Consider the following 25,212-nt stretch of genomic DNA (forward strand, 5'->3'; position numbering starts at 1 on the left):
GACTATTGCTTTTTCACCTTGACTTAAATTTTCGTCCTTTTGGAGTTTATTATACGTAGCTCAGTGGCAGACAAGGACAGAGTTGCTGCATTACACTCGTTCCATAGCACTTCTTCGTGACTGTTGTACTTTTACCTTAACTTGGCCCAGATTTTCGTCCTTTTGCAGCTAATTTCACGCAGCACAGGAGCGGAAGACGGCAATGCTACAGATCTACATTCTTTCCATTGCACTTCGTGACTAACGTGATGTTCTAGTACTGATCTCTTGTAAATCAGCATCTAATACAGAGATGATAATTTTAGGCCGGCTTGAGGTTAAAAGAGTATAGGTTTGTCATTTTTGGATATATTTGATATAAAAAAAGGCTAAATCGAAAAATAATAATCTTATAACTGGCCTCTTGCTTGCTTTTTTTTTTTTTTCTTTTTTTCAGTTATTCTCTCTCTCTCTCTCTCTTTCTCTCTCTCTCTCTCTCTCTCTCTCTCTCAAACAGGTGTTTAATATGAATTATGTTTTTATCTGTGTTTTGTGTGTGTGTGTGTGTGTGTGTGTGTGTGTGTGTGTGTGTGTGTGTGTGTGTGTGTGTGTGTGTGTGTGTGTGTGTGTGTGTGTGTGTGTGTGTGTGTGTGTGTGTGTGTGGTAAACGCATATGAGTTTGGGCGCTTATGCTTGTGTGTGTGTATGTATATAATCTTTGCCTGCATGTACGTGTGTGGAAAGCATATGAGGTTAGACGTGTAGGCTAATGAGTGTGCGTTCCCGTGTGCCTGTAGGTATGTGTGTGTGTGTGTGTGTGTGTGTGTGTGTGTGTGTGTGTGATGTGCGTATCAGGTCTCCCTTCTTTTTCTCTCACCCTCTCGTCTTTCCTCCGTCACAGTCCTCTCTCCCTCCCTCCCTCCTTCCCTTCTCCTCGTCCTTATCTTTTTTCTGTAATCCTTCGTACACACAGTCTCCCCCTCCTTATTGTCTTTCTCCTTCTCTTTCCTTCCTCCTCCTCCCTCTTATCTCTCCTTTAGTTCTGTCATCCATCCCTCGTGTTCTCCCTCCCTCCCTCTCCCTTCCCCATCTTCCTCCCCTTTCTCCCTTCCTCCTCTCCTCCATTTTCCTACTCATTCTTCTTCCTCCACTCTCTCTCTCCCTTCTTTTTCATCTTCCTCCCTCACTGTCCCTCCCCACACGTTCGTTCCCTTCCTCCTCCACCTCTCTCCTTCCCCTCCTCCCTCTGCGTTCCCCCTCCCCTCCCTCCTTCCCTCTCTGCCAGCTTCTCATTCCTTCTTCCTTCCTTCATGTGCATTAATCTTCCCTTTTCTCCCTCCTTCCATCCTCCCTTCCTTCAATCTTTTCTCTTGTCCCTCCGTCTTTCCCTCCCTCCCCACTTTCTCCTTCCTGTTTCATCCCCTGCTTTCCTCCATCTTCTCCTCCTTCCCTCATTTTTTCCCCATCATCCCCTTCCTGCTGCTCACCCTCCTTTCCTCCTCCATTCTCTCTCTCTCTCTCTCTCTCTCTCTCACGTATATATAAAAGAGCACTGAAGCCCAGCCAGTTTATCCATACATCTATCTCTAATTCTATCTCTAACTTTTTTATCTCTCTCTCCCACAGTCACTACGCCCGACCCATACCCGCCCGAGCCGTATCATCACCGCTGGACCTTCGCAAAATGACCGAGGAACCAGAGCCAAATACGAATTCCGAACCGAAGCAGCCCAAACCGATCACCCGACGGCCGAAGATGGGACTAAGGATACCGAAATCGGGCGTTGGGCGTCCGAGGAAGCCCAAATCGGACGTGAAATCCAAGAAGTCAAGGTGGAAGACGAACATGGACATGAGGAGAAATGGCCGAATACCCAAATCGACCGTACACCTCTCCATTTCGAACAGTCACGACTTTGGCGGGAATAATCGACTTGGAGTGGATGTGGATAATTTAATTGGTGTGGATAACGGACTCTTTGTGGGTATGGATAACCAGTTGGACGTAAACAAAAGACGGAGTGTGAATAACCAATCAGGTGTAAATAAACGATCGAGTGTAAATAAGAGATCGGGTGTGAATAACCGACTGGATGTAAACAATGGATTGGGCATTTCTAAGAATCGCCTGGGCGTCGGTGTGGGTGGTGGCGTGGGCGTGCTGAGGGTGGAGGGCGGGCGTGCTACACTGAGCTACAGGGCGGTACATAGTGGTCACGAGGGAGTGTATGAGTGTAGGGTGGAGTACCATACCTCGCCAGCACACTCCACCCACATCAACCTCACCGTTGTTCGTAAGTACTCAATATGATGATTTTTTTCCTGGCTTTTTATTTCTAGTTTAAGGCAAGCAATTTTATTCTACCGAGTCCTAAGCTGGTTTGATCTGTCTTCCTAACATAACCTAGCCTTATGCTGCCTAGTCTAACCTAACCTAACCTGACCCATTCAAACCCAATCCTACCCCACCTTACCCTATCCTGCCCTGCCCTACCTTACCTTACCTTACCTTACCTTACCTTACCTTACCTTACCTTACCCTACCCTACCCTGCCCTGCCCTGCCCTGTCCTGTCCTGCCATACCCTACCCTTCCCTACCCTACCCTACCCTACCCTTCCCCAACGTAATTCGTCATCCTAGCATAACCAAACCTCATTTAATCCGTTCTAATCTGCCACCTGAGCCAATCTGAGTTAATCTAATCCGGCCAACTTGGACTGGGTAGTGTAACCTACTGTAGCCTGATAGACCGCTCTCTCTCCTTCCCATTAATCTTAGCACTGTTATTTTTCCCCTTCATTTGTCAGGCTTTTTGCGTCAGCCATCAGGATTTTGTTATTTTTAGTCCTCCATGTGTGTGTGTGTGTGTGTGTGTGTGTGTGTGTGTGTGTGAGAGAGAGAGAGAGAGAGAGAGAGAGAGAGAAGGGGGGGATCTTGTTTACCTTTCAGGGGGTTCATTCACACTGCTTGTCCCACGAGAATTACATCAAGAAATTTTAGGTTTGTTGAACGCGGAGGGAAAGAGGGAGGGAAGGAAGGAAAGAGCGAAGAAGGAAGGAGGGAAAGAACGAAGGAAGGAAGAAAGGATGGGAGCAGGAGGAAAATGAGACAAGGAGTTAAAAGGAGGAGGAGTGAAGCGGTAAGAGAGAAGGAGGTAGGAAGGAGTAAGAGAGAAGAGAAGAGGGGGAATGAAGAGGGTCAGGGAAGAAGTGAGGAGGAAACGAATGAAGAGGAAGAGGAAATAAATAGGCAGAGATGCGGAAGAAAGAAGTGGGGGAAGAAGTAGAAAACGACAAGGAAAAAGAGGAGAGGATGGAGAAGGAAGGAGGCCGAGAGATGGGAGAATGGGGAGAAGAACGGGAGTAAGGAACGAGGAGGAGGAAGTGGGAAAGGATTGGAGAGAAAAAAATATTAGATGTAGCCTTGAATATGTCAGCATAAGGTACACTCGAAAGCAATAAACTGTATACCTCCCTGGAAACGTAAGCTGGTCGCCATTGATCGAACATACCAATCAAACATGGAGTATTTCACTGTATCCCAGCTACAGTTTCCTTCCACCATCAATCAGTGGCTCTGTCTAACACACACCAGATATTAAATGTTGTGTTAAGTTTGGTATTAATAATCTGCCTCTATTGCGTCTGCATTTTCACACCGACATGCTTTGCCCTGAGTATATATAAAAATTAAAATGATTAAGAGGCACTCATTATGAAGGTAAATACTTCGGATGACCATAAAAAAATAGTTGTCATCTCTTGGTTACGAATCACCTCTTCACCTTAACCCCCCCCCCCCCACACACACACACCACTCCCGCATCTTACCACACCTCACCACACCACCTCAACCTTCACCACACTGTCATCACTCTCCCTCACCACACCCTCTCTTTCTCACGCGTGATGTATAGCACTATCTTAACAGCATTTCCACGAACAATGTTATATTTAGTGCCTCTATACCTTGGCTTACGTGCGTGCGTGCGTGCTTGCGTGTGTGTGTGTGTGTGTGTGTGTGTGTGTGTGTGTGTGTGTGTGTGTGTGTGAGAGAGAGAGAGAGAGAGAGAGAGAGAGAGAGAGAGAGAGAGACAGACAGACAGTAATTGGTTCAGTGACATTTGTGTGTGATGGTACCCAATAATCACAACACAGAATTAATTATACCTCTAGGGACGCTACGCCTATTATTGTGTTGACCTGGGTTGCGTTAGGCTCCAATTTATTCATTTTTACATGCCAGAGACTTTCGTCCTTCTTTTACCTGTTACACGGAGCTCAGTGTTAGGATACGACAATGCTGCGATCCTACATTCCTTCCGTAGCACTTCTTCGTGACTGGCATCATATTTTATTGGTAATCTCTTATTATGGGTCAGCATTCAAGATGGATAGATGGCAATTCTACTCCCACACGCTTTTCACATTAACTTGGCCCAAAATTTCATCTGAGAAAGGTTGACAGAGAAATATGATAATAGTCATAAAGAAGTGCTATGGAGATGATGTGTAGCTGCAAGATTGTCTTTTTCTTTCATTGACCTACGTGCAGTAAGCAACAAAGTGGAAATCTGGGCCAAGTTGAGGTGAAAGAACTAAAGTGAAAAAATAAAATAAAGAAAATAGTCAGGATTATAGACCATACTGAGACCACGATGGATAGAGTGCGGTTGGATAAAGGTCAGAGAGTTTGGGTTAGATCTTGGAAATGACACATGACACAACGAGGAAGTGTGTGTGTGTGTGTGTGTGTGTGTGTGTGTTTGTGTGTGTGTGTGTGTGTACTAAAAAGTGGTGTGTGAGGAGCGAGGGCCAGAAGGTTGGCCAAGACCCCAGGAATGACTGATGACAAGACGGCAGTGCGGTGATATCACACACACACACACACACACACACACACACACACACACACACAGCTTAGAAATCGGTCATCAGGGTAGGTGTGTGTGTGTGTGTGTGTGTGTGTGTGTGTGTGTGTGTGTGTGTGTGTGTGTGTGTGACCAGCAAGTATGATTTCATGTTGATAGGTTTGTATGTATGTACGTGTGATATATATGTATGTATGTTTGTGTATGGATGTATGTATGTATAAACAGTCCAATCTCATCCTGTCGTCTCCCTGTCTTGAAGATCGCATGTCAGGGTCGTCACTGTCTAGTGTTTTTTTTTTTTCTTTTTGTCTTTCGTGGAAAAATTAGCGATTATTTTTCATGTGCATTTTTTTGTTGCTTAGAGAGAGAGAGAGATAGAAATTTATGCAAACCCAAAAATATTAATTCTACACCCGTAACCCTTACAATATAACTCTTTCAGTTTAGTAATGAGAAAAAAAAGTCTCGCTCATTTTTAAATATATCTTTTAGTAAAGGGAAAAAATATATGTTTTAATATTTTAGTGGGACTGAGTGTTTTAATTAAATCATAATGGAGTGTAATACATCAGTAAAGGGAGTAAAAAGTTTGAGTTGAGCGGAGATTAGAGAGAGAGAGAGAGAGAGAGAGAGATGTCAAGCTGTTGGGGCATTCCATTTTTTTTTTCTTTTTTTTTGTTGTTTTCTCTTGCACATTTTTTTTTTAAATCTTTTCTGGTACCAATTATGAATCTCTCTCTCTCTCTCTCTCTCTCTCTCTCTCTCTCTCTCTCTCTCTCTCTCTCTCTCTCTCAGCACACACACACACACACACACACACACAATCATCATCATCATCATACTCACAACTACCACCATTACCTCCAAAGTCACCACAGTTTCCAGCACTGAAACCTGTCCTACCACAACTACCAGCATTTCATATACCACGGTAACCACAACTACCAGCATTATCACCATTACCACAATTACAAATATTAAAGCCTAAACTACCACAACTACCAACATTACTTCAACCATCACTCACCACAACAGCTGAGATTATTGCAGCTACCAAACTTTTAACCTCAACTACCACTACTACCACAACTGTCAGTGTTCCTTGTCTTTCAGTCCCATAAGTACCAATATTACGTCTTAAACCACCACTGCCACTACAGTCACTACTACTACTACTACTCAATCTTCCCTTTCCGACTACTACTAGAGTACTGCTAAATCTACCCACCTACCACAAGTACCACTACTACTACAATTCCCAGCACGGCAGCCAGGCAGTCAATGTATCATGATTATGCTGGAGTTTACGAGTCACGGGTGGTGGGCCGATTGTGGTAGTTGTGGTAGGGTGAGTAGAGAATTCATTGTGGTAGGTGGGACTATGGTTGTTGTTGTGGTGGTGGTCGTGGTTATGGTTTTTTGGTGGTGGTGGTGGTCTTGGTAGTGGTGGTAACTGTGGTGGTGGTGGTTGTGGTGGTGATGATGGTAATTGTGGTAGTTTTAATGGTGGTGGTGGTAGAGAGCTAATTGTGATAGTTGCGATAGTGGTAGTTGTGGTGGCCATGACGGTTTTTGGCTACTTGCTGTAATTGTGGTAGTTGTCTAGGCAGATGTGGTAGGTTGTGGTAGTTTTGCTTTTGATGGTTGTGGTAGTTGTTAATGGAGGGCTAGAGATCTTATTGTGGTAGCTGTGGTAATGGTGGAAGTTGTGGCGTTGGTTGTGATGGAGGTAGTTGTGATAGTAATGGCCGTTCTGGTAGTAGTGGTAATTGTCGTAGTAGTGATAGTGGTAGGAAGGAGGTAGGTTTGTAGGGAGGAAGGCAGAGAGGCAGGTAGATAGGTTGATAAGTAGGTAGGTAAGGTGATGAGTAGGCAGAAAGGTAGAGGAGTTAGGTAGGTAGGTAGGTAGGTAGGCAGGCAGGCTGATAGGCAAGAGAAGCAGACAGGCAGAAAATGAATAAGGAAGGGATAAGGGGAAAAATTAAGGTAATAACTCAAATGAGAGAGAGAGAGAGAGAGGATAATGTAGCTTTGAAAGGGAAATGTGTGTGGTGTAAAAATGGGAGAGAGAGAAAGAGAGAGAGAGAATAATGTAGCTTTGAAAGGGAAATGAGTGGGGTGGAAAAATGAGAGAGAGAGAGAGAGAGAGAGAGAGAGAGAGAGAGAGAGAGAGAGAGAGAGCAGACAAGTGTAAATGAAGGAAGGGAGAGTCGAACATTAGAAAGGGAGAGGGTGAGGTGCGAGAGAGAGAGAGAGAGAGAGAGAGAGAGAGAGAGAGAGAGAGAGCGAGAGAGAGAGAGAGAGAGAGCAAAAATATTGTTGATGGAAAGAAAATGAGAAATATGCAAAGCAGGGGAACAAGAGAAGAATTATCAGAGAATATGAAACAGGGAAAGAGGAGAGAGAGAGAGAGAGAGAGAGAGAGAGAATTACTCCTAATAATTCTCCCCCTTTCATTACTCTGTTTGTGTTTGCCTATGTAATGTTGTATCAAGGCATAAACTAAGGCTTTTATTTGTGTGCTTTTGTTGGGGGGATTTTGTTAAGGCGGGAAGGAATTATTATTATTATTATTATTATTATTATTGTTGTTGTTATTATTATTTTTGGTGGTGGTGGTGGTGATTATAGTAGTGGTGATATTGTTATTATTATTATTATTATTATTATTTTTATTCACCCTCCTACTACCAGTATGTTTTTTTTTAATTCATTTTTCTTATTTTTTCCAGTATCTTAAGTCGTGTAAAATTCAGATAGGATGCTGGTGATGATGATGATGATTTACAGCTTCTCGTTCTCATGTGTTTTCATTTTCCAATTCCTGAAACGCACCCAGCCCCTGAAATGGTGCGAAAATTGAGTTAGGGAGATGATGATGAATAAGGAGTGAATGTGAATGCATGGCCGTTTCATTTTTATGTGGTCGGTGGCTTTAACTGTGTTGAGAGAGAGAGAGAGAGAGAGAGAGAGTAGAATTTCGTAAATGAGGGAAGGAAGAGACAAGCATTTGTAAGATAATGTAGTACGGAAAATGAGAGAGTGCATTACTGAATGTATCTCGCTTAGATTGTTGTGTTTATTTATTCTCTTTATTTTTCAAGGGATTTTTATTTATTTGGGCAATTCAACAATATTCAACCCCACCAGTTCAAAATATCTCCCCACGACTGAGGAAAATCGTCTTGAAGAAGGTAGAAATGGAAAAAAATGGTGTTATTTTTAAGAGATGCTAAATTTTTCTTAGTCTCCCCTTCATTGCGTTTCTCATTTTCATTCACATGCATTATTCTCTCTCTCTCTCTCTCTCTCTCTCTCTCTCTCTCTCTCTCTCTCTCTCTCGTGATTTTATGATTCACGCTCCTCGCTCTGTCTTTCTGATATACCGTAATGAGAAATTGAGTCTGAATGATGATGATGAGAATGAAATTTATACTAATGATGAGAATAATAGGTATGTTAATGATAATCGTGATGATGATGATGATACTACTACTACTACTACTACTCATCATTATCATCATCATCATCATCATCATCATAAAAATCCTAAAACAGACAAAGAGACCATATGACCTATCGTTGACCTTTGACCCATGTTGACCTCTCATGTCTGATACATGTTTGTGTCAGTGAGGCGCTATCATGCACGGCTTAACACGTCATTCAAAGCCTCGTTTACGTAATGTCTGGATAAAAGTATAAAATGGCCGGGGGTGCTGAGAATGGGAATGAGGATCAGCATCAGGATAGCGATAATGAGCATGAAATTGTGATAGTTGTTGTTTGTCGTTTTTATTATTTTAATGATGAAGGGGAAAAATATTGGCTGTGATTATAACTAAAGTGGGATTCGTCTACCTGTCTGTTTAATTACCTGTCCATCTGTCTATCTGTCTCTGTTTCCGTCTAATTATGTATCTACCTATCCATCTGTCTGTCTGTCTATCTCTCTATCTATCTATCTATGTTTATATTAATTTGGCCCTGTACTGAACGAAGCACCTCTTCCGCACCGATTTAGCCCTATGAATGATACGTTAATATCTTGTATGTTATTTATAAAAGCTTCGTCCATATTAAAAAAATGTAAATGCAAAACATAACGCATTACTTCGGCAAAGCGTGCAAAATTTACAGGAATATTGCTTTTTGTCATGCACCACAGAATGGGTCTTTCCTTCACACATGGTAAAGCCAGGTGGTTGGGCGGCTTGGGTTGGGGGTAGTTCCTTGACCCCCTATTTCCTTCCCCCACCCCCAACAACCCCACCTTTTTTATATGCAGGATGAAGGAACCAAAGGCTTATTGTCTCCGAAATTCGTTCAAGTGGGATGAAAGTGAATGTGACCAAAAAAAATGTTAGATTACAGATTCGTGAATTTTGATAAGGTGGACACAAAATAAACACACACACACACACACACACACACACACACACACACACACACACACACACACACACACACACACACAGTCCATTTAAACGTCATTTTATGTCTTGTCATCATCAATTCGAATCTGTAAGAGGCGCGAGTTTGTCACCTCTCTCTCTTTCTCTCTCTCTCTCTCTCTCTTTCTCTTTCTCTTTCTCTTTCTCTCTCTCATCGATCAGGATCATTGTCACTTCTCACGTCATATTCTATTTTGGTGACACGGAGGCCTAGGGAGTTGATGAGAGAGAGAGAGAGAGAGAGAGAGAGAGAGAGAGAGAGATGAGGGAAGCAAGAGACTAGCATTAGGATGATAATGTAGTACGGAAGATTAAAGAGGTTGAGAGAGAGAGAGAGAGAGAGAGAGGGGGGTGAGAGAGAAAATATGTAAGAATTTGGGAAATATGTAAATGAGAGATTGTGTGAATGAGTGAGTGAGAAAAGTGAGCCAGGGAGAGTGGTATGTGGAGTGAAATACAACTGAGGGAGAGAGTGAGCCGGAAGGCAAAAGATGTGATTTAGATTTCGGAAAGGAATGCATGAGAGAGAGAGAGAGAGAGAGAGAGAGAGAGAGAGAGAGAGACAGACAGACAGACAGACAGACAAAGAAATAACCTACATGAGGAGGAGGGGGGGTTGACCGGTGTGTAATTTGGGGTGGAACCGGAACTAAGGTCTTACTCCACTGACCCAGCCACCAGCCCAGGACGCCGGCTGAGTCAGAGAGAGAGAGAGAGAGGGAGAGAGGTAAATTTAGAGAATAATTATAAGATTGGCAAGCGAAAAGCAAATTTCTGCAGTGTGTTGTTATTTTTGAAAAACTCTTTTCTTTTTTTTTCTCCCTCTTCTCCTCCTCCTCCTATTCCTCTTCCATTATTATTATTATTATTATTATTATTATCATCATTATTATTATTATTATTATTGTTATTATTATTATTATTATTGTTACCGTAGTATTATCATTTTTGAGCTTAATTTGCATCATCGTTTTCATGTTTGTTGCTTTCTCTTCCTACACCAGTCATCTTCCTCTTCCTCCCCTCCTCTTTTTCATCCTCCTCTTCCTCTTATTCTCGTTTTATGGACTCTTATCGATAATGACATTCTAGGTAGCCAGAATGACCCACCCAGGACACTGCTGGGCCTCACGGGTGGTGGTCGAGTCGGTAGCATAGTGGGCACGGGATTGTTTGGTCACGCTTTCGATTCCGGTTGGCTACGGGTTCAGTCCTAGGTGTTACATGGAACAGGATAGGATTTGGGTCTTTGGAGGTGGTGGTCGAGTTGGTGTGGTAGCGGGCCGAGCTTTAATTGGTCACACGTTCGATTCCGCTTGGCTGCGGGTTCGGTTCTAGCTATTGCAAGGACTCTCTTAACCCTTTGAATCCGGGGCCGTGTTTTATTTCTTTAATTTTGCAGCCTCAAAGCGAGTGTATTTGTTTTGTGCCATTCTAGTTGTTGTGGTCAGACAAATATCCGTCTGTTTGTCTGTCTGTCTGTCCGTTAAGAACGACTTCTTGTAGAGGTTCCTGAAGGCTATATCCAACGCCTTCAGTGGGAAAAATCTCTCCTTAGCTGAAGAAAATCGTCGGAAGGAAGTGAGGATGAAATTTAAAATGTCCTCAGTTTGAAGGGGTTAATAATTTTGATGGGAATTGGTAAACTCAGACACATCAAATAATTTTCCACTCTGACACAAACCCACTCCGACACAGTTCCAATAAATCGCCTGAGAAATCCCCTAATCTGATTTGCTTAACTGGCAAATCCTTTCTGGCCCAAATCCTTTAATCCATTCTGACACAGCTCGCACGAGAAATCCTTTAATCTAATCAAATAATTTCCCAGATAAATCTCCTCTGACACTGATCCACAAATCCGATATGATAGAAATCCGTTCTGACAGCTCTACAAATCACGTGAGAAATCCTTTAGATTTCGCAGATATATTTCCTCTGACACTGATTCACAAATTCGGCCTGACACAAATCCACTCTGACATCATCGCCAAAATAATCGTCCTGGAGCCAGGGATTTTATTTTCACCGGTTAATTTTCCACTAAACTTGTGACACGTTGTTAAATCCTCTCACATAAATCCGATTATTAATTTTCTACGATACGAATCCTCAAGTAAACTTAATATTTGCATTGTTAATTGATAAAAATCGCGCTGGAAATGCACAGATCGTCTGAGAAATCTACAAATCCTCTCTGGCGAACCTACAAATCCAGTCCTTTGTCAAATCCTCTCTGACACAACTCCTTTCTGTCAAATATATTCTGACACAAATCCGGTCTGACACACCGCTAAATCATCCATCCCTGGGGCGATATTACAGCCCGTACTTAAGGCTTTTTCTGGCCCCGGGCTGGCTGGACTGGGCTGGCGAAATAACACACACTCGTAAATTGAAATCAAAATCAATGGTAAGAAGGCGGTGGACCGGTGTTAAGGGCAGTAAAACCTTAAGAGGCGGACTGCAATGGGGACGAAATGGCTACTTAGAGAGACGTACGGGGGTGAGGATGGTCGATGGAACAGCTTGGCGGCCTTTTGTTTATTTACGAGTATTTACTTATATGCTTTTACCATTGTTTACTGGTGTGGTGTTGTTATTTTATCTACTTATATATCTGTTTGATTATTTTTACATAGTTATATTTGCCAAAAAGACACGCTTCAAGAAAGAGTATTTAAAGTGACGTGCATGTATATTGCTTGTTGATAGTGAACAAGAACTTTTCAGGCTTGTACGTTTTTTTTTTTTAATGGCCATGAGCGTCGCGCCATGAAAGTAAATGTGATAAGAGGTTGATGGTTGTTGAGAAAGTGACTCCCAGTGTGATATGAGTGAATAGAAAGCGACTGGAATTGGTGAGAGAGATAAGTACCTGGATGCAGTAATAGAAAAAGGAAGGCGGATGTGAAAAGAAGAGAAGAATAGAGTGGCATACAGAAGAAAAGTGGCTGGGGCTATGAATGCCTGGACACGAAGCAGAAGTCTGAGTGTGGCAACTGAAGTAGCGTTGCATGAAGGAGTTTTAGTGCCGACATTAACGTATGGATGTGAAGTGCTGGTATGGCATGAAAACGAAAAATCAAGTCAGAGCAGTGGAGATGGGGTTACTGAGAAACGTTTGTGGAGTGCGGAGTGTGGATAGGAGAAGAAATTAATGCGGGAAGTGGAAGATGAGGAGCAAGGAAGTCCGCGGATAGCAGTGTTGAAGAGAGCCTGTTTAGATATTTGGTGATACAGACAGAGGGAATGGTTATAAACTGGATAGTGAAAAGGGAATATGTGAGTAAGTTTAGAGGTTGGAGACGTGGTTTGCCAAGAAGGTATATAGACGTGGTACAGTGTGTGAAGAGGGGTAAGAAGGTAGATGAGGCCAGGGATCGAGCTGGCTGGATGAATTTTGAACGGAGTGCATGACAAGGGTTTGACATCCGGTTTTAATTGGACAGTAGCCAGATTAACTTTTGTTAAGGTAATTATGAAGCTAGGTGTGTAAGGTATAGCTCAAAGGTGGAGTCTGCAGAGTAAAATCGTGTGACGTTAACTGAGACGGAATTCTAGAGTTTTCCGGGTTGTGAGAGAGGTAATGGAAAACAGAGTTATGTTGATGATGATAAGTCTTTTCGCAGATTAAGTGTGACAGATATATTTCGTTTCCCTTTTTCCCCTCCTTGTCTTACTGTGTTTGCGTGTCTGCGGAACAATGCAGACGATGATGAAAAAATAGAGTTACGATGACGGTGATGACTCTTTCCTCGTTCTTTATTGTGACATATAAGCTCAGGCCTTTTATATATTCTCAGTCTTCTTTTATACAATTTCTCAGTCTGCCTCTGTATTACTTTCAGTCTCCTTGTTTATTCTCAGTCTTCTGTTTCTCTTCTTCCTTTGCGTGCGTGCGTAACCTCTCGGCTGGACGGTGTTAACAGTTCCCTTACCGAGATTATGATGATCATCGAACATACGAGTGTTGATGATCATGAAGACAGTTTTTTTTTTAATTTCTGTTAGTTGTTTCAGCTTCCCTTTTTCGTGATTTTGTTCCCTAATTGTTAGGCATATGTTCTTAATCTACTTTTTTATATTCTTCTTAGTCTGTTCTTATTTCTGTGCCTGTGTGCGTGCGTTATCCCCTCAGCGGGCATTGTTTTGACCGTCCCCCAGCCGAGACGCTGATGCTCCTTATTTTGTTATTTCGCCAGTTTATTGTGACATGTATAATCTCAATCTCATTTCTTCTCCTCTCCCATCCTTTCTCAGTCTCCTTTTCTCCTCTTTCCTCTTGCTTGCGTGCGTGCGTAACCCTTCAACTAGCCGTGTGTTGACTCGACGACCATTCCCTCGCCGAGAATAGTCCGCGGTCCGGGGGTCAGGACGGTACCGAGTCGATGACGGTCGATTCCATTCCCGTGTGGAGGGGGAGGAGTGGTACCTGACCCTACCTGCCTCACTAAATATAGAATTACCTGGCCTTTCTTGGGCACTGGCATAATGATTCACAGCAGATCAATCAAATAATCAATCAGGGTAAATCGTCTTAATTCGCCGCTACTTTAATTTAAACAACTGAAGAGTACAGTTATGTTCAGCAAAGTAAATAGCAGTTCAGATCAAAGTTATTCCTATATCAGTCATTTAGTTACATTCTCAAATATGCGGTTATAATTTAAAACATGCAGTTATATACAGCTAAGAACGTAAAAAATGCAGTTATTCAGGGCCTAGTCAATCCAATAATCAATCAGATTTTTTTATGGTGCTCTTAATTTTTCAAAGAGGGATTTTTTTTGTGGCCAGCTAATCATTTAATAAAATAATTTAATGCTGCCCCTATTAACAGCAGACGCAGACTCAAAATATCGCGTGAAATTGACAAGGGTTTCTAAATGTGGACTCAAAGGTTGTTTTTCACTCTTATTAATTAGTGCGTGAATTAATTAACCTCTCTCTCTCTCTCTCTCTCTCTCTCTCTCCTTAGACGATTTTATTTAGCTAGATGTCTTGTAGTGAAGATATGAGGAAGGCCCTCCGCCAACCCCTTCGTGCGGTGACATTGTATTTGATGATGATGATGGCGGTGATAATAATGATGGTAATAGTAGTAGTAGTAGTGGTGGTGGTGGTGGTGGTGATGGTGGTGGTGGTGTTGGTGGTGGTGGTTAATGATGATACTCTTAGTGGTGATTATTAGTGGTGATGATGATAGTGATAGTGGTATTAGTGATAATGGTGACTACACACACACACACACACACACACACACACACACACACACACACACACACACACACACATTCCCTGGCCATCTTTACTTAATAATTCATCGTGACAACCACCATCACTACCATTCATACACCTCCCACCAACATTCCGACCAACATTCCGCGACCTAACACCACCATCATCACCACGTCCGCTACCACCATTTCACCAACATCCATTCACTTCTTTAACCGTATCTACCACCATTCCAACCAACATTCCATCATCACCTACCACCATTATCATTACCAACATACAGCCACTACTTCCAACATTCCAACCATTTCCCATTGACCTACCACCATCTCACCCACACACTATATTTTTCTACCACCATTTCAACCAACATCTAGCTGCTACTACCAACATTCCAGCCAACATTTCTTCGTGACCTACGACCGTTAGACAGACTATCATCACCACTATCTCACCTACACACCTCACTCACTTCTACCATCCAAGAGCTATTCAACCAACGTTCTAACCAACATTCCCCCATGACCTACCACCATCCAACCAACATTCCCCCCTGACCTACCACCATCCAGCCAACATTTCCCCATGACCTACCACCATCCAACCAATATTCCCCCATGACCTACCACCATCCAACCAACATTTCCCCATGACCTACCACCATCCAACCAACATTCCCCCGTGACCTACCAACATCCCCCATGACCTACCACCATCCAACCAACATTCCCCCGTGACCTACCAACATCCCCCATGACCTACCACCATCCAACCAACATTCCCCCGTGACCTACCAACATCCCCCATGACCTACCACCATCCAACCAACATTCCCCCGTGACCAACCACTATCCAGCCAACATATCACCGTAATCTAGCACCATTGTCACCATCACCACCATCTCAGCACCCGGGCGTCATCACCTTCGTCCCGATGACGCAAGCATACTGACCCATAACTCCCTCAGCCCCTGAATTTATCGACACCAGGCGTGACGTCACAACCTCTTGATGACGTCATGTGGATCCATCAACCTGATTGGTCCGTGAATTTTTTAGTCACGCCGTCGTTTCTTCCCCGAGTTTTTGGCCAGTTTTTAAAAACTTTTCTTAGCAGTTTCAAATGTCCGGCAGTTTTTGTTTTTTCGATGATGCTCGTTATAAATTGTGTTTTTGTAGGTGTCAGACTCCCATTCACAACTTAAGTTATTTAAGATGAAAGATCAGTTTTGTTTGCATAGCTCTGGAAGGGAAAAAAATCTTAATTCAGTAACGTTTCAGACTGAACTTCAATTAGAACAGGATACAAAAAGCCACACTAGCAGACGAAAAAAAAAAAAAAAAGTATTTCTAAACAGTTTCGTGGACAGCTGTCGCCCTCTTCATTAAGAATATTGGTTGCATAAAAACGCTTGTAGGAATTATCGTATACATAGATAGACAGACAGAAAGATAAAGACTCTCAGCCATTCCTCCAAATTTGGGCAAAATCGGGTGAAAACTTATTCAGTTATTCTCTTCAGTTTTACAGACAGACACACGTCGAGTTAATCATAATATCCTCCCGTGTTTCTTGAACCTGGGTGTAAACAAGGGTTTCATAGGAGTAACTTCAAGAACACGAACACACACACACACACACACACACACACACACACACACACTATAACCATTCCCTCACTCACACATTGTCGCAAACGTCGATAATGTAAGTAGAAATATTTGCTTTTATATGTGCCTAAGTGTAGGCAAGAAGAAAATAAATCTGATATTGATAGAGCTATAAGTAGATTCGGAGTGACGGTGTGAATTACTGAACCATTCACCTGACCTCATAAAGCACAAGGTCAGCAGCTAATGGTGTACGTATAGGTGCAATTGACCGGTATGTAGATCGTTGCAAAACCACAAAGAAGTGCTGGTTCATCACTCCTTTCTTCATTTCCCAAAATAATTTTTCTGGCTGTTGTTCTTTCTCGGCTTTCTATCATTCATTTTTTTTCTGTAAAGCAAGAGAGAGAGAGAAAAATGATCAAGAAAGTCGACGGTCCGTACTACCCACGTTTCACTTACTCTAATCTTGTCAGGAATTAACCCCAGTGTTTTGAGAGAAAGAGAGAGAGAGAGAGAGAGAGATCCAAGGCTGAAAACCTGCAAAACATGTCCTTCTCAAAGGTTATAAGGAAGAAAAAATCAAAAACTTTATGTTGAGAAAGGCTAGTGATAATATGAAACAGAATTGCTGGGCCTAAAGGAACGCACTATTAAATTGTAACCAAATCTGGACGCAGATAAATAAAAAATAAATAAATCAGTAACGAAGAAGTCAAAATAAGTTTATAAAGTATACAATCGCAAAAAAGTGCGTTCCCCCAGATAATTAAATAAATGAAAATAGATAGATAGACAAACAGGTAAACGTACATTATGGCCCCAAATAAGCTTACATATTTGTATGGTCTAAAAAAATAAATTATTTTCTCACAGACAACTGCAACTTCTAAATATAAACACGAGAGCGCATACCAACCAAGCGCTCTGACATGCAAACATCTAAACATTCCCTCATAAACCCAAATAACATCAGAGGAAAGACTGACGTGTTTTATTTGGCGTTTTTCTGTTTTTGTTGATATATAGTTTTACTGCCAGGGGAGGATCTTTATTATCATTGTTTATTTATTTGTTATATGTAATTGTTTTTCTTTACCTGTTTCTTTTATTCAGTTTTATGTATTTAAGTAACTCATACGCGATTTATTATTACAGTTATTGCTAAGAGATTTGATAAGTTAGCTTCTCCAGACGAGTTTTCACTTGCAAAAATCGAAAATGTTTGTTCTTAGATGGAATTTTGATGTGATGATATGATGAGGAGAAGGAGGAGGATGGTGATGGTGATAGCACTGATAATGATGATGATGATGATGAGGAGGAGGAGGATGAAGTTGACGATGATGTTGGTGATGATGGTGATGTTGGTGTTGATGATGACGATGGTGATGGTAATGGTGATGATACCATACCTTCTGTTTCCTACCAAGGGCGTATCCAGTAGTATAGGAAAGGGGGGTAAGCGGCTAACATGAATGCAGGTAAAGAATGATGGACTGGCGGGGGGGGGGGGAGGTGGGAGAGGTGGAATTGAAGCGCAGTGTACCTTTGTTAGAAGTGTGGTTGCGTGGGTGTCTGTGGGGAGCACCGCCCAAGTGAATAAGTCATTGAGGGTGAATGAGTGAGTGAATGTGAGTGAATAATTTAGTGAAAATGATGAATATGCTGCGTGGGCTTCTGTTAGGGTGGGATGGGGTGGGGTGGGGTGTGGTGTGGTGTGGGATGGGGTGGGGTATGGTATTGTGTTGTTGGGTGGGATAGGGTGGGGTGGCTTGGGGTGTGGTATGGTGGTGTGTGGTGTGGTGTGGTATGGTGTGGTGTCTGTGCCTCTGACGGTAGCCTTTAAGTCGCTTGGGGGGGATGGGGGGACGTGTTTAAACCATCACACACACACACACACACACACACACACACACACAATCTCTCTCTCTCTCTCTCTCTCTCTCTCTCTAAGATTATTACAGCAGAGAAATGAGTAGAAATGAGGTAACTTCCACGAGAGTAATGTTACCTGATATCTGCTACCTAGCGAGCCAACTGAAGCACGTCTCTTATCTCTTATCTTTGTGGCCAGATTAAACCACTCAGATATCTTAGTGTTATCTGGGACTGACAAGCCGTATGAGGTCTTATCTTTGGTCCTTAGTTACCCGTCTTCGCCTCGGAGGGGCTTGGGGCCGGGAATTGTTTTCACTCAGTTTGTTTCTTTGTTTGCTTGTCTGTCTTTTTTTTTTTTTTTTAATTCGAGGAAGAAGGAACCAAAGGCCATGAGCCCGCAATAACAGTTCCCTCCAAGAGAAAAATAAAATACAAGAGAGAGCCAAATTCAAGATCCGTTCATTTTGAGATGCCTGGACACACTACGTTTGAAAGACTGGAGATCATTTTGACTAAAAATACAGAGATGATGGACTATGACTTCTAATCACCTGATTAAATTTTGGGCCAAATTGAGCCAAGGCCCAGGCTGTAGGCCCAAAAAATGTTAAAAAAAAAAGGGGGGGGGACGGGTAAAAATAGTTTTTTCGCCATAACTCCTTTCAAATTCGTCATATCGACATGAAACCAAAACCTAAAGGTGCATCTCTCAGATTTGCATCCTATAACATGCATGATTACATCAGGGAGGTCACCCCCTAGTTAGCGGTAGGGGGGTCAGTGTCAGGTGGGTCGGGCCTAAAATTTCAGATAGGCATAGAATCGTGGATTTTCACCCGATTTACTCCAAATTTGTTATGTGACATATGTGACTAGATATCCTGTTGTGTTTATACGTCAACACTAAAATGACTGCCGGGGACTGGTTTGCTGTGCCTTGGCACCGCTCCATGTTTTTATCTGTTTATTTATTGGTGTTTGAGTGTCTGTGGATGTTTTTACCAGTCTCGTTCTGTTTGTCTACTTCTGTATTCATAATCATCTTTCTCCTCCTCCTCCTCATCATCATCATCCTCATTATCATCATCATCATCATCATTGTTCTCAGCAACAATATTATTACTGTTATTATCATTTACTTATTTATTATTATTATTATTATTATTATTATTATTATTCTATCTATCTATATACCTAGGCTGCTTCCCCCAAGGAAAGGGAGGTAGCCGAGACAGGACGACACACTCCCCATTTACTCATCCATTCAAACACATTCATTCGCATCTTAGCCCCAAAGGGGGCTTATTAGACAGATGACAAATAAATAAGGTGCTGAAATATACAGTATAGTTTGTGTGTGTGTGTGTGTGTGTGTGTGTGTGTGTGTGTGTGTGTGTGTGTGTGTGTGTGTGTGTGTGTGTGTGTGTGTGTGTGTGTGCGTGCGTACGTGCTTGCCTACATGCCTGCCTGCTGTGCGTGAATGTTTTAACCATACATTGAATTAATCTTTTTTTTATCCATTAACTGCACAATAAAAAACCCAATATTAGTTAACACAGAGAGATCACGTTACCTTTGCCACCAATTAGCCAGCCGAGTGGTTAGGGGCGTCCAAATACCGCTTTTGTATTTTTTAACACAATTACTAAAAAAAAAAAAAAAATCTGCCTAGAGCTGTACAGACCGTTTGCCAGTTGCGATGATGAGGTTAAGTCGACGTATTGGAGGGAATAATTTGCTTAAAGTGTCTTCCTGGTTTGCTATCCTTGTCTTGAACATGTACAATACGGGATTTAATATTACCTTAAATAGAGTGAAGAATATTGATAGGAGGGATTGGTTAATGCTTGCTTATAACCTTCCTAAGCAAACAACCTCAGACAAGGATGAATTGGTTGATATTTGCTCTGCCTTGCATTTCCCTATATTACAGTCCCCAGGCGAAGTGGTTTGAGGGACGCCGTCACGTGGTAGCACCGATATAACCAGGCGGCTGCACTTCCCGGTTATACAAACGTCCCTTACCTCCCTCCCTATCCCCCTGAAGGAGGATGGTGGACTGCCAAATGGTAACTTCAGGCTGCGGTCCACCAGATTCACTTTGCGATGAGCCAGGGGAACTAACAATGCCGTTTAAGCTGAAAAAATTGGACCGATTAGAGAGTAATTCTATCCTCTTTACTAAGAATAGTTAGAACATTCGACAGTTCTGAGCACATTTCTCTCTCTCTCTCTCTCTCTTTCTCTCTCTCTCTCTCTCTCTCTCTCTCTCTCTAACAACGCTTTTCAGTTAACGTGTTCAAAAGCTTTTTACAATCTGCATTTTTTTTTTTAGCTCGCGGGAACGCTTCTACAAATGGTTAAGGCTTGTACTGAGAGAGAGAGAGAGAGAGAAAGCTAAAGAAAATAATGGCAAACTCTCTCTCTCTCTCTCTCTCTCTCTAATCAAGTAATTTTCTTTATTTTAGCCTCCCTCAATTTCTCTTCGTGTTTACCTTCCCATTTTCTATTATTATTTTTAGACAGTTGGGTGTAGAATATACTGAGCAATTTATATCCATTTTTAGATGTTCTTCTTTATCCAAAATTTATTCGGTACAAGGGATGTATATATATATATATATATAATTTAAGTACTCTTATTTCTCGTTTTTTTAATCTGTAGTTAAAATAAATCTTTGCTTCTCTTACCTCTCTCGCCATTAGTCCCTTCCCGCACAAAATATAAACTTTCCGTCTGATTTATGGCCATTTTTAATATTTATTGGACTTACCTCGTTTTAAAAAGCTTTGTTCTCGCTCTTTTATATCATAGAGAGATGCGTGACCAGAAAGTTTCCAGTTTTTGCCACTTAAATGCGGTGACATTATTTCTGACTTAATATCACTCCACTTTCCTACGCTAAATAAAGGGAGAGTAAACGATAACTTCTCAAACCAAATGATGTGCTCTTCGGAACCCAGAGAACTATTCTGGATAATGTGTAAGCGTTTCATAATTCTTGAAGGTGGAGCGATATTCATGACTCTAACTGTACGTTTTATATTCTTGGTATTTTCAGTAGCTTTCGTTCAGTTGATATAGCCTTCCATATCTCCATCACTAACTCCTAATTTAATACCATATAATAGATTTTGGTCGGTTTCTTATCGGCTGACGAAACTGGACAAATTCATTAATGTGAATGCCCTGCTGTGGTGGCATGACTTTTGTTGAGACTTGGTTATGAGGTGGGAATGAGTCTACTTGGTTACTAGTCGGAAAGTTATGAGGTGAAAATTAGTGTCCTTGTTACTAGACAATAATGAGTGGGAATGAGTCTCCTTGGTTACTATAGTAGTCCAATTTACCCGCCATCCTGACTATACTTGGCCATCAACCGAGTCTCTTTGGTTACTAGTCAAAAAGTTAAGGTGGAAATAAGTCTCTTCATTATTAGTCATAAAGATGTGAGGTGGAAATGAGTCTCCTTGGTTACTAGTCATATTTATCCACCTCTCTGACTACACGTGGCCATCAACCATGCTACAAGGGGTTAGGGACCTTTGCCAAGTTAAAATAATCTCACCACAGAGGCAAAAACAGTTAACTACAGAAAATGCGTCCTGGGGGTGAAGTGGTTGAGGTTCTGCTTACACGTATCGGCAAAGCACTTAGTGGACCAATTGCGTGCTTGCCTGGAAACGATGACGTCACGCCCTTCATGACGTCACGCCCTTCATGACGTCATCCTTAAGAGGTATTGGAGACCACAGCACCCCGTGTTTAGCGATTTATTTTTTTCATATCGTCCTTTAATATTCTTTTGTGTTATATTTTATCGCTTTGATATCGACATACTTTGCATCGGTAACTCACGAAAGAAACCCGAAGTGTAATTTTCAAGATAAATCGCATTGAAAAATTTGCTACGACATCTAGTCACCCAGAATACGGTTCCTGACGACGTCATGCCCTAAGTTATGTCGGTATTTAATAAAGGAAGTTAAAAAAAAAAAAAAAATCATGCTGTAGAATACGAGGTTAAAATGTACTTAATAATTCGCTAAGAAAAGTATGCTACGGAATCTCCAAATCCACCTCAGAACATAATCCCTGATGACGTCATACCCTGCTTTTGTTTTTGGCGCGAAATGTCTGCTTCTTGCTCGGCGTGCATTATTTATTCGCACTCCCCGGCACCTTTCTTTGTGCAGGCGACTGCAAGGAGGCGTGAGTGCAGGGTATTGCGTGCTGAAAAGTTAATTACGAAAGGGTTTTTGCCCTCCTTGACAGAATTAATAATATTTTTCACCTTTTCAGCCTGAGGACGCCGTTTTTCTACCTTATTTTTTGACAATTTGGAAGTTTTTAGTAATATTTCAAAATGTTCAACATGAAGTTTTGGGTCTATATATTTTTTTAACTTCCAGGCTTTTTTTTATTTTTATTTTTAAAGGCTCTATGGTGATGAAGGAATTTTTAAAACTATATTTAGCTCCTCCCCTTTCAAAACAAGCCCCATAAGCTGGATAAAAAAAGTATAATAGAGATGGCACAAGACTGAAAGTTAAGATTTGTGTTGTATTTTCCTTGGCTTTGGAGACTTTTCTCCTCCTCCTCCTCCTCTTCCTGTTCTTCCTCCTCCTCTCCTCCTCCTCTTCCTCCTCCTCTTCCTCCTCCTCCTCCCGCCCCTCCTCCTCCTCCATTCAGCCATAGAGACAGCACTCCGCTCCATGCACGATTTGTTTTCCATTTTTATTGTTGAGTGACATTAAGCAGATGAAATGGTGCGTCTTGATTGGCGAATGATTGGTGAGTGGAATGAGTGCATTGGTGGAACATAGCTGAGAGAGAGAGAGAGATGGGGGTTTAGCGATGAAGGCATAGCAATGTCGTAATGTTTAATTTTAATACAGGTTGGAGATGACAGGCTGTGTGTATTTAGTAATGTTGGAAAGGTGTGTGTGTGTGTGTGTGTGTGTGTGTGTGTGTGTGTGTGTGTGTGTGTGTGTGTGTGTGTACGCTAATGACGTGGGGGTGGGGGTGGGTGCATGTTTGTAAGTACGTGGAAATATGTGTACGTTAAGAACGTGTGTAAGTACCTGCATGTTTGATGGCTTTGTGTGTGTGTGTGTGTGTGTGTATGTACTCTAATGACGTGGGGGTGGCGGTGGGTGCGTGTTTGTACTGTAAGTACGTGGAAATATGTGTATGTTAAGAACGTGTGTAAGTACCTGCATGTTTGATGGCTTTGTGTGTGTATGTATTTTTGTGCTTGCGTGCCTCTGTGTGTGTGTGTGTTTGTGTGTGTGTGTGTGTGTGTGTGTGTGTGTGTGTGTGTGTGTGCGTGTGCGCGCAAAAGAGAGAGAGAGAGAGAGAGAGAGAGAGAATGTATGTGTGTGTGTATGAGTATGTATGTATGTTTGTGAAAAAAAAAAATCGTCTTGAGTTAGCATGAGAAAAATAAAATATACTCCATCAGAGTGAAGGAGTCTTTTTCTTTTTTTTCTTTTTTTTTTTTTAAATGATGTCAGCATCAATTAATGTAAACTAGTCAACAAGAGTCATCAAAATGGCTGAAACTCCACTTCATTTAGTTCGAAACCGCGGACTCTGTGTGTGTGTGTGTGTGTGTGTGTGTGTGTGTGTGTAAAGGATGCCTGTGTACGAATTCCTGTGGTGTGTGTGTGTGCGAATTCCTGCGCTGTGTGTGACTGCGAATGTGCGTTTGGTGGTGTGTCTGTGTGTGTGCGTGTGGTGGTGTGGTCATTACTCGGGTTATTAGGCTAATTACCTCAGTTCCCCCTGGTTAATGAGCTGAGTGCCGACCCAGGTTTTTTACAACGGGACCTGCATGACGCTTTACCCCCCCTTCCCCTTTCCACCTCTCGTACCTCCACCTCACCTCACCTCACCTACCCATACTTCATCTCACCTCACCTCACCTCATCTCACCTTCCCTCATCTCATCTGACCCCACTTACCCATACATCACCCATCCTCACTTCTCACCTACCTTCACCTCACCTACCTGCTTCTCACTTCACTATCACTCACCTCATCTCACCTCACCTCGCCGAGTTAGGTGGGATTAGGTGTGGTAAGGTTAGACGGGATTAGATTAGGTCAGATAAATTAGGTTAGATGGTTAGAAAATGTCGTAGGTCCAATAAATAAATGAATAGATGAACAGAATGAAAAAGCCTGCTGACCGCTAGAGAACGAATTTAACCTTGCAATGGATGAGTTAGGCTGTTTAGTTTAAGTTAGTTTACCCTTGGATATGTTGGGTTTTATCACATTAGACTAGGTTAGGTTTGGTTTGATTAGGTTAGGTTAGGTTAGGTAAGCTAATGTCGGGGTAAGGTAGATTAATTAGGTCGTGTGCTTAGGCTAGGTTAGGTTAGGCAGAGCTAAATTACGGTACATTGCGTGGATTAAGGAAGATTGGGTTAGGGTACGGTAGGACAGAAGTGGTAGTAGCATTGATAATTGTAACTCCAGGCTCATCAGAACGTGAACCCGGTGGACTGCAGGCTGAAATTGTCACCCTCAAGTCCACCATTATCCTTTTGGGGGATAGTAAGGAAGCTGATTCCCTGGTTATATTTGTGCCACCACGTGAAGGCGTCCCTCTCTGGCGCCTAAGGACAGGTAAAAGAAGGTAGGATAAGGGAATTTTGCCAGGTAAGCTTGGGATAAAGTGAAACAGCATAACATTACGTCGCTGCGAGAATGAAGATGGTGACGATTAGGTTAAGTGACCAGATATATCAGGATTTGTGTGTGTGTGTGTGTGTGTGTGTGTGTGTGTGTGAGAGAGAGAGAGAGAGAGAGAGAGAGAGAGAGAGAGGTAGTAAAGCATGCATGGGACGTAAAGAGGAGGGAAAAAATCCATTATTCCCTTGCAGTAAAATTAAGCCTTCTTTTATTTCCTTTTTTTTTTTTTTTTCTTTCGTTTTTACTTCCAGAGACGTTTTTCCGCTTATGGGAGCCTTTATACTAATGGCTTGTAAGCGCGGGGACATCCTAACTTAGAAGTACAGAAGGTTGAGGTGTTATAAGCGTGTGTGTGTGTGTGTGTGTGTGTGTGTGTGTGTGTGTGTGTGTGTGTGTGTTTTAATCGTTCTACCACAAGATAATTTACTTCAGCTTAAGAAAGACCCATCATACTGAAAGGGTTAATGA

General features: G+C 42.1%; 1 protein-coding gene across 1 annotated transcript in view; it reads left to right on the forward strand.

The window, feature by feature from the left end:
* LOC145394038 (uncharacterized) overlaps nt 1–25,212 on the forward strand; it is a 160,440-nt gene that overhangs the window by 88,832 nt on the left and 46,396 nt on the right. Inside the window, exons 3-4 of the mRNA XM_080268008.1 lie at nt 1,606–2,273; nt 24,538–24,678. Of these exons, the coding sequence (XP_080124134.1) occupies nt 1,606–2,273; nt 24,538–24,678 (809 nt within the window). The remainder of the gene's footprint in view (nt 1–1,605; nt 2,274–24,537; nt 24,679–25,212) is intronic.

The sequence above is a fragment of the Coenobita brevimanus genome, chromosome 26, assembly GCF_032717465.1.
Source record: "Coenobita brevimanus isolate Jiangsu-jjx chromosome 26, ASM3271746v2, whole genome shotgun sequence".
Lineage (NCBI taxonomy): Eukaryota > Metazoa > Arthropoda > Malacostraca > Decapoda > Coenobitidae > Coenobita > Coenobita brevimanus.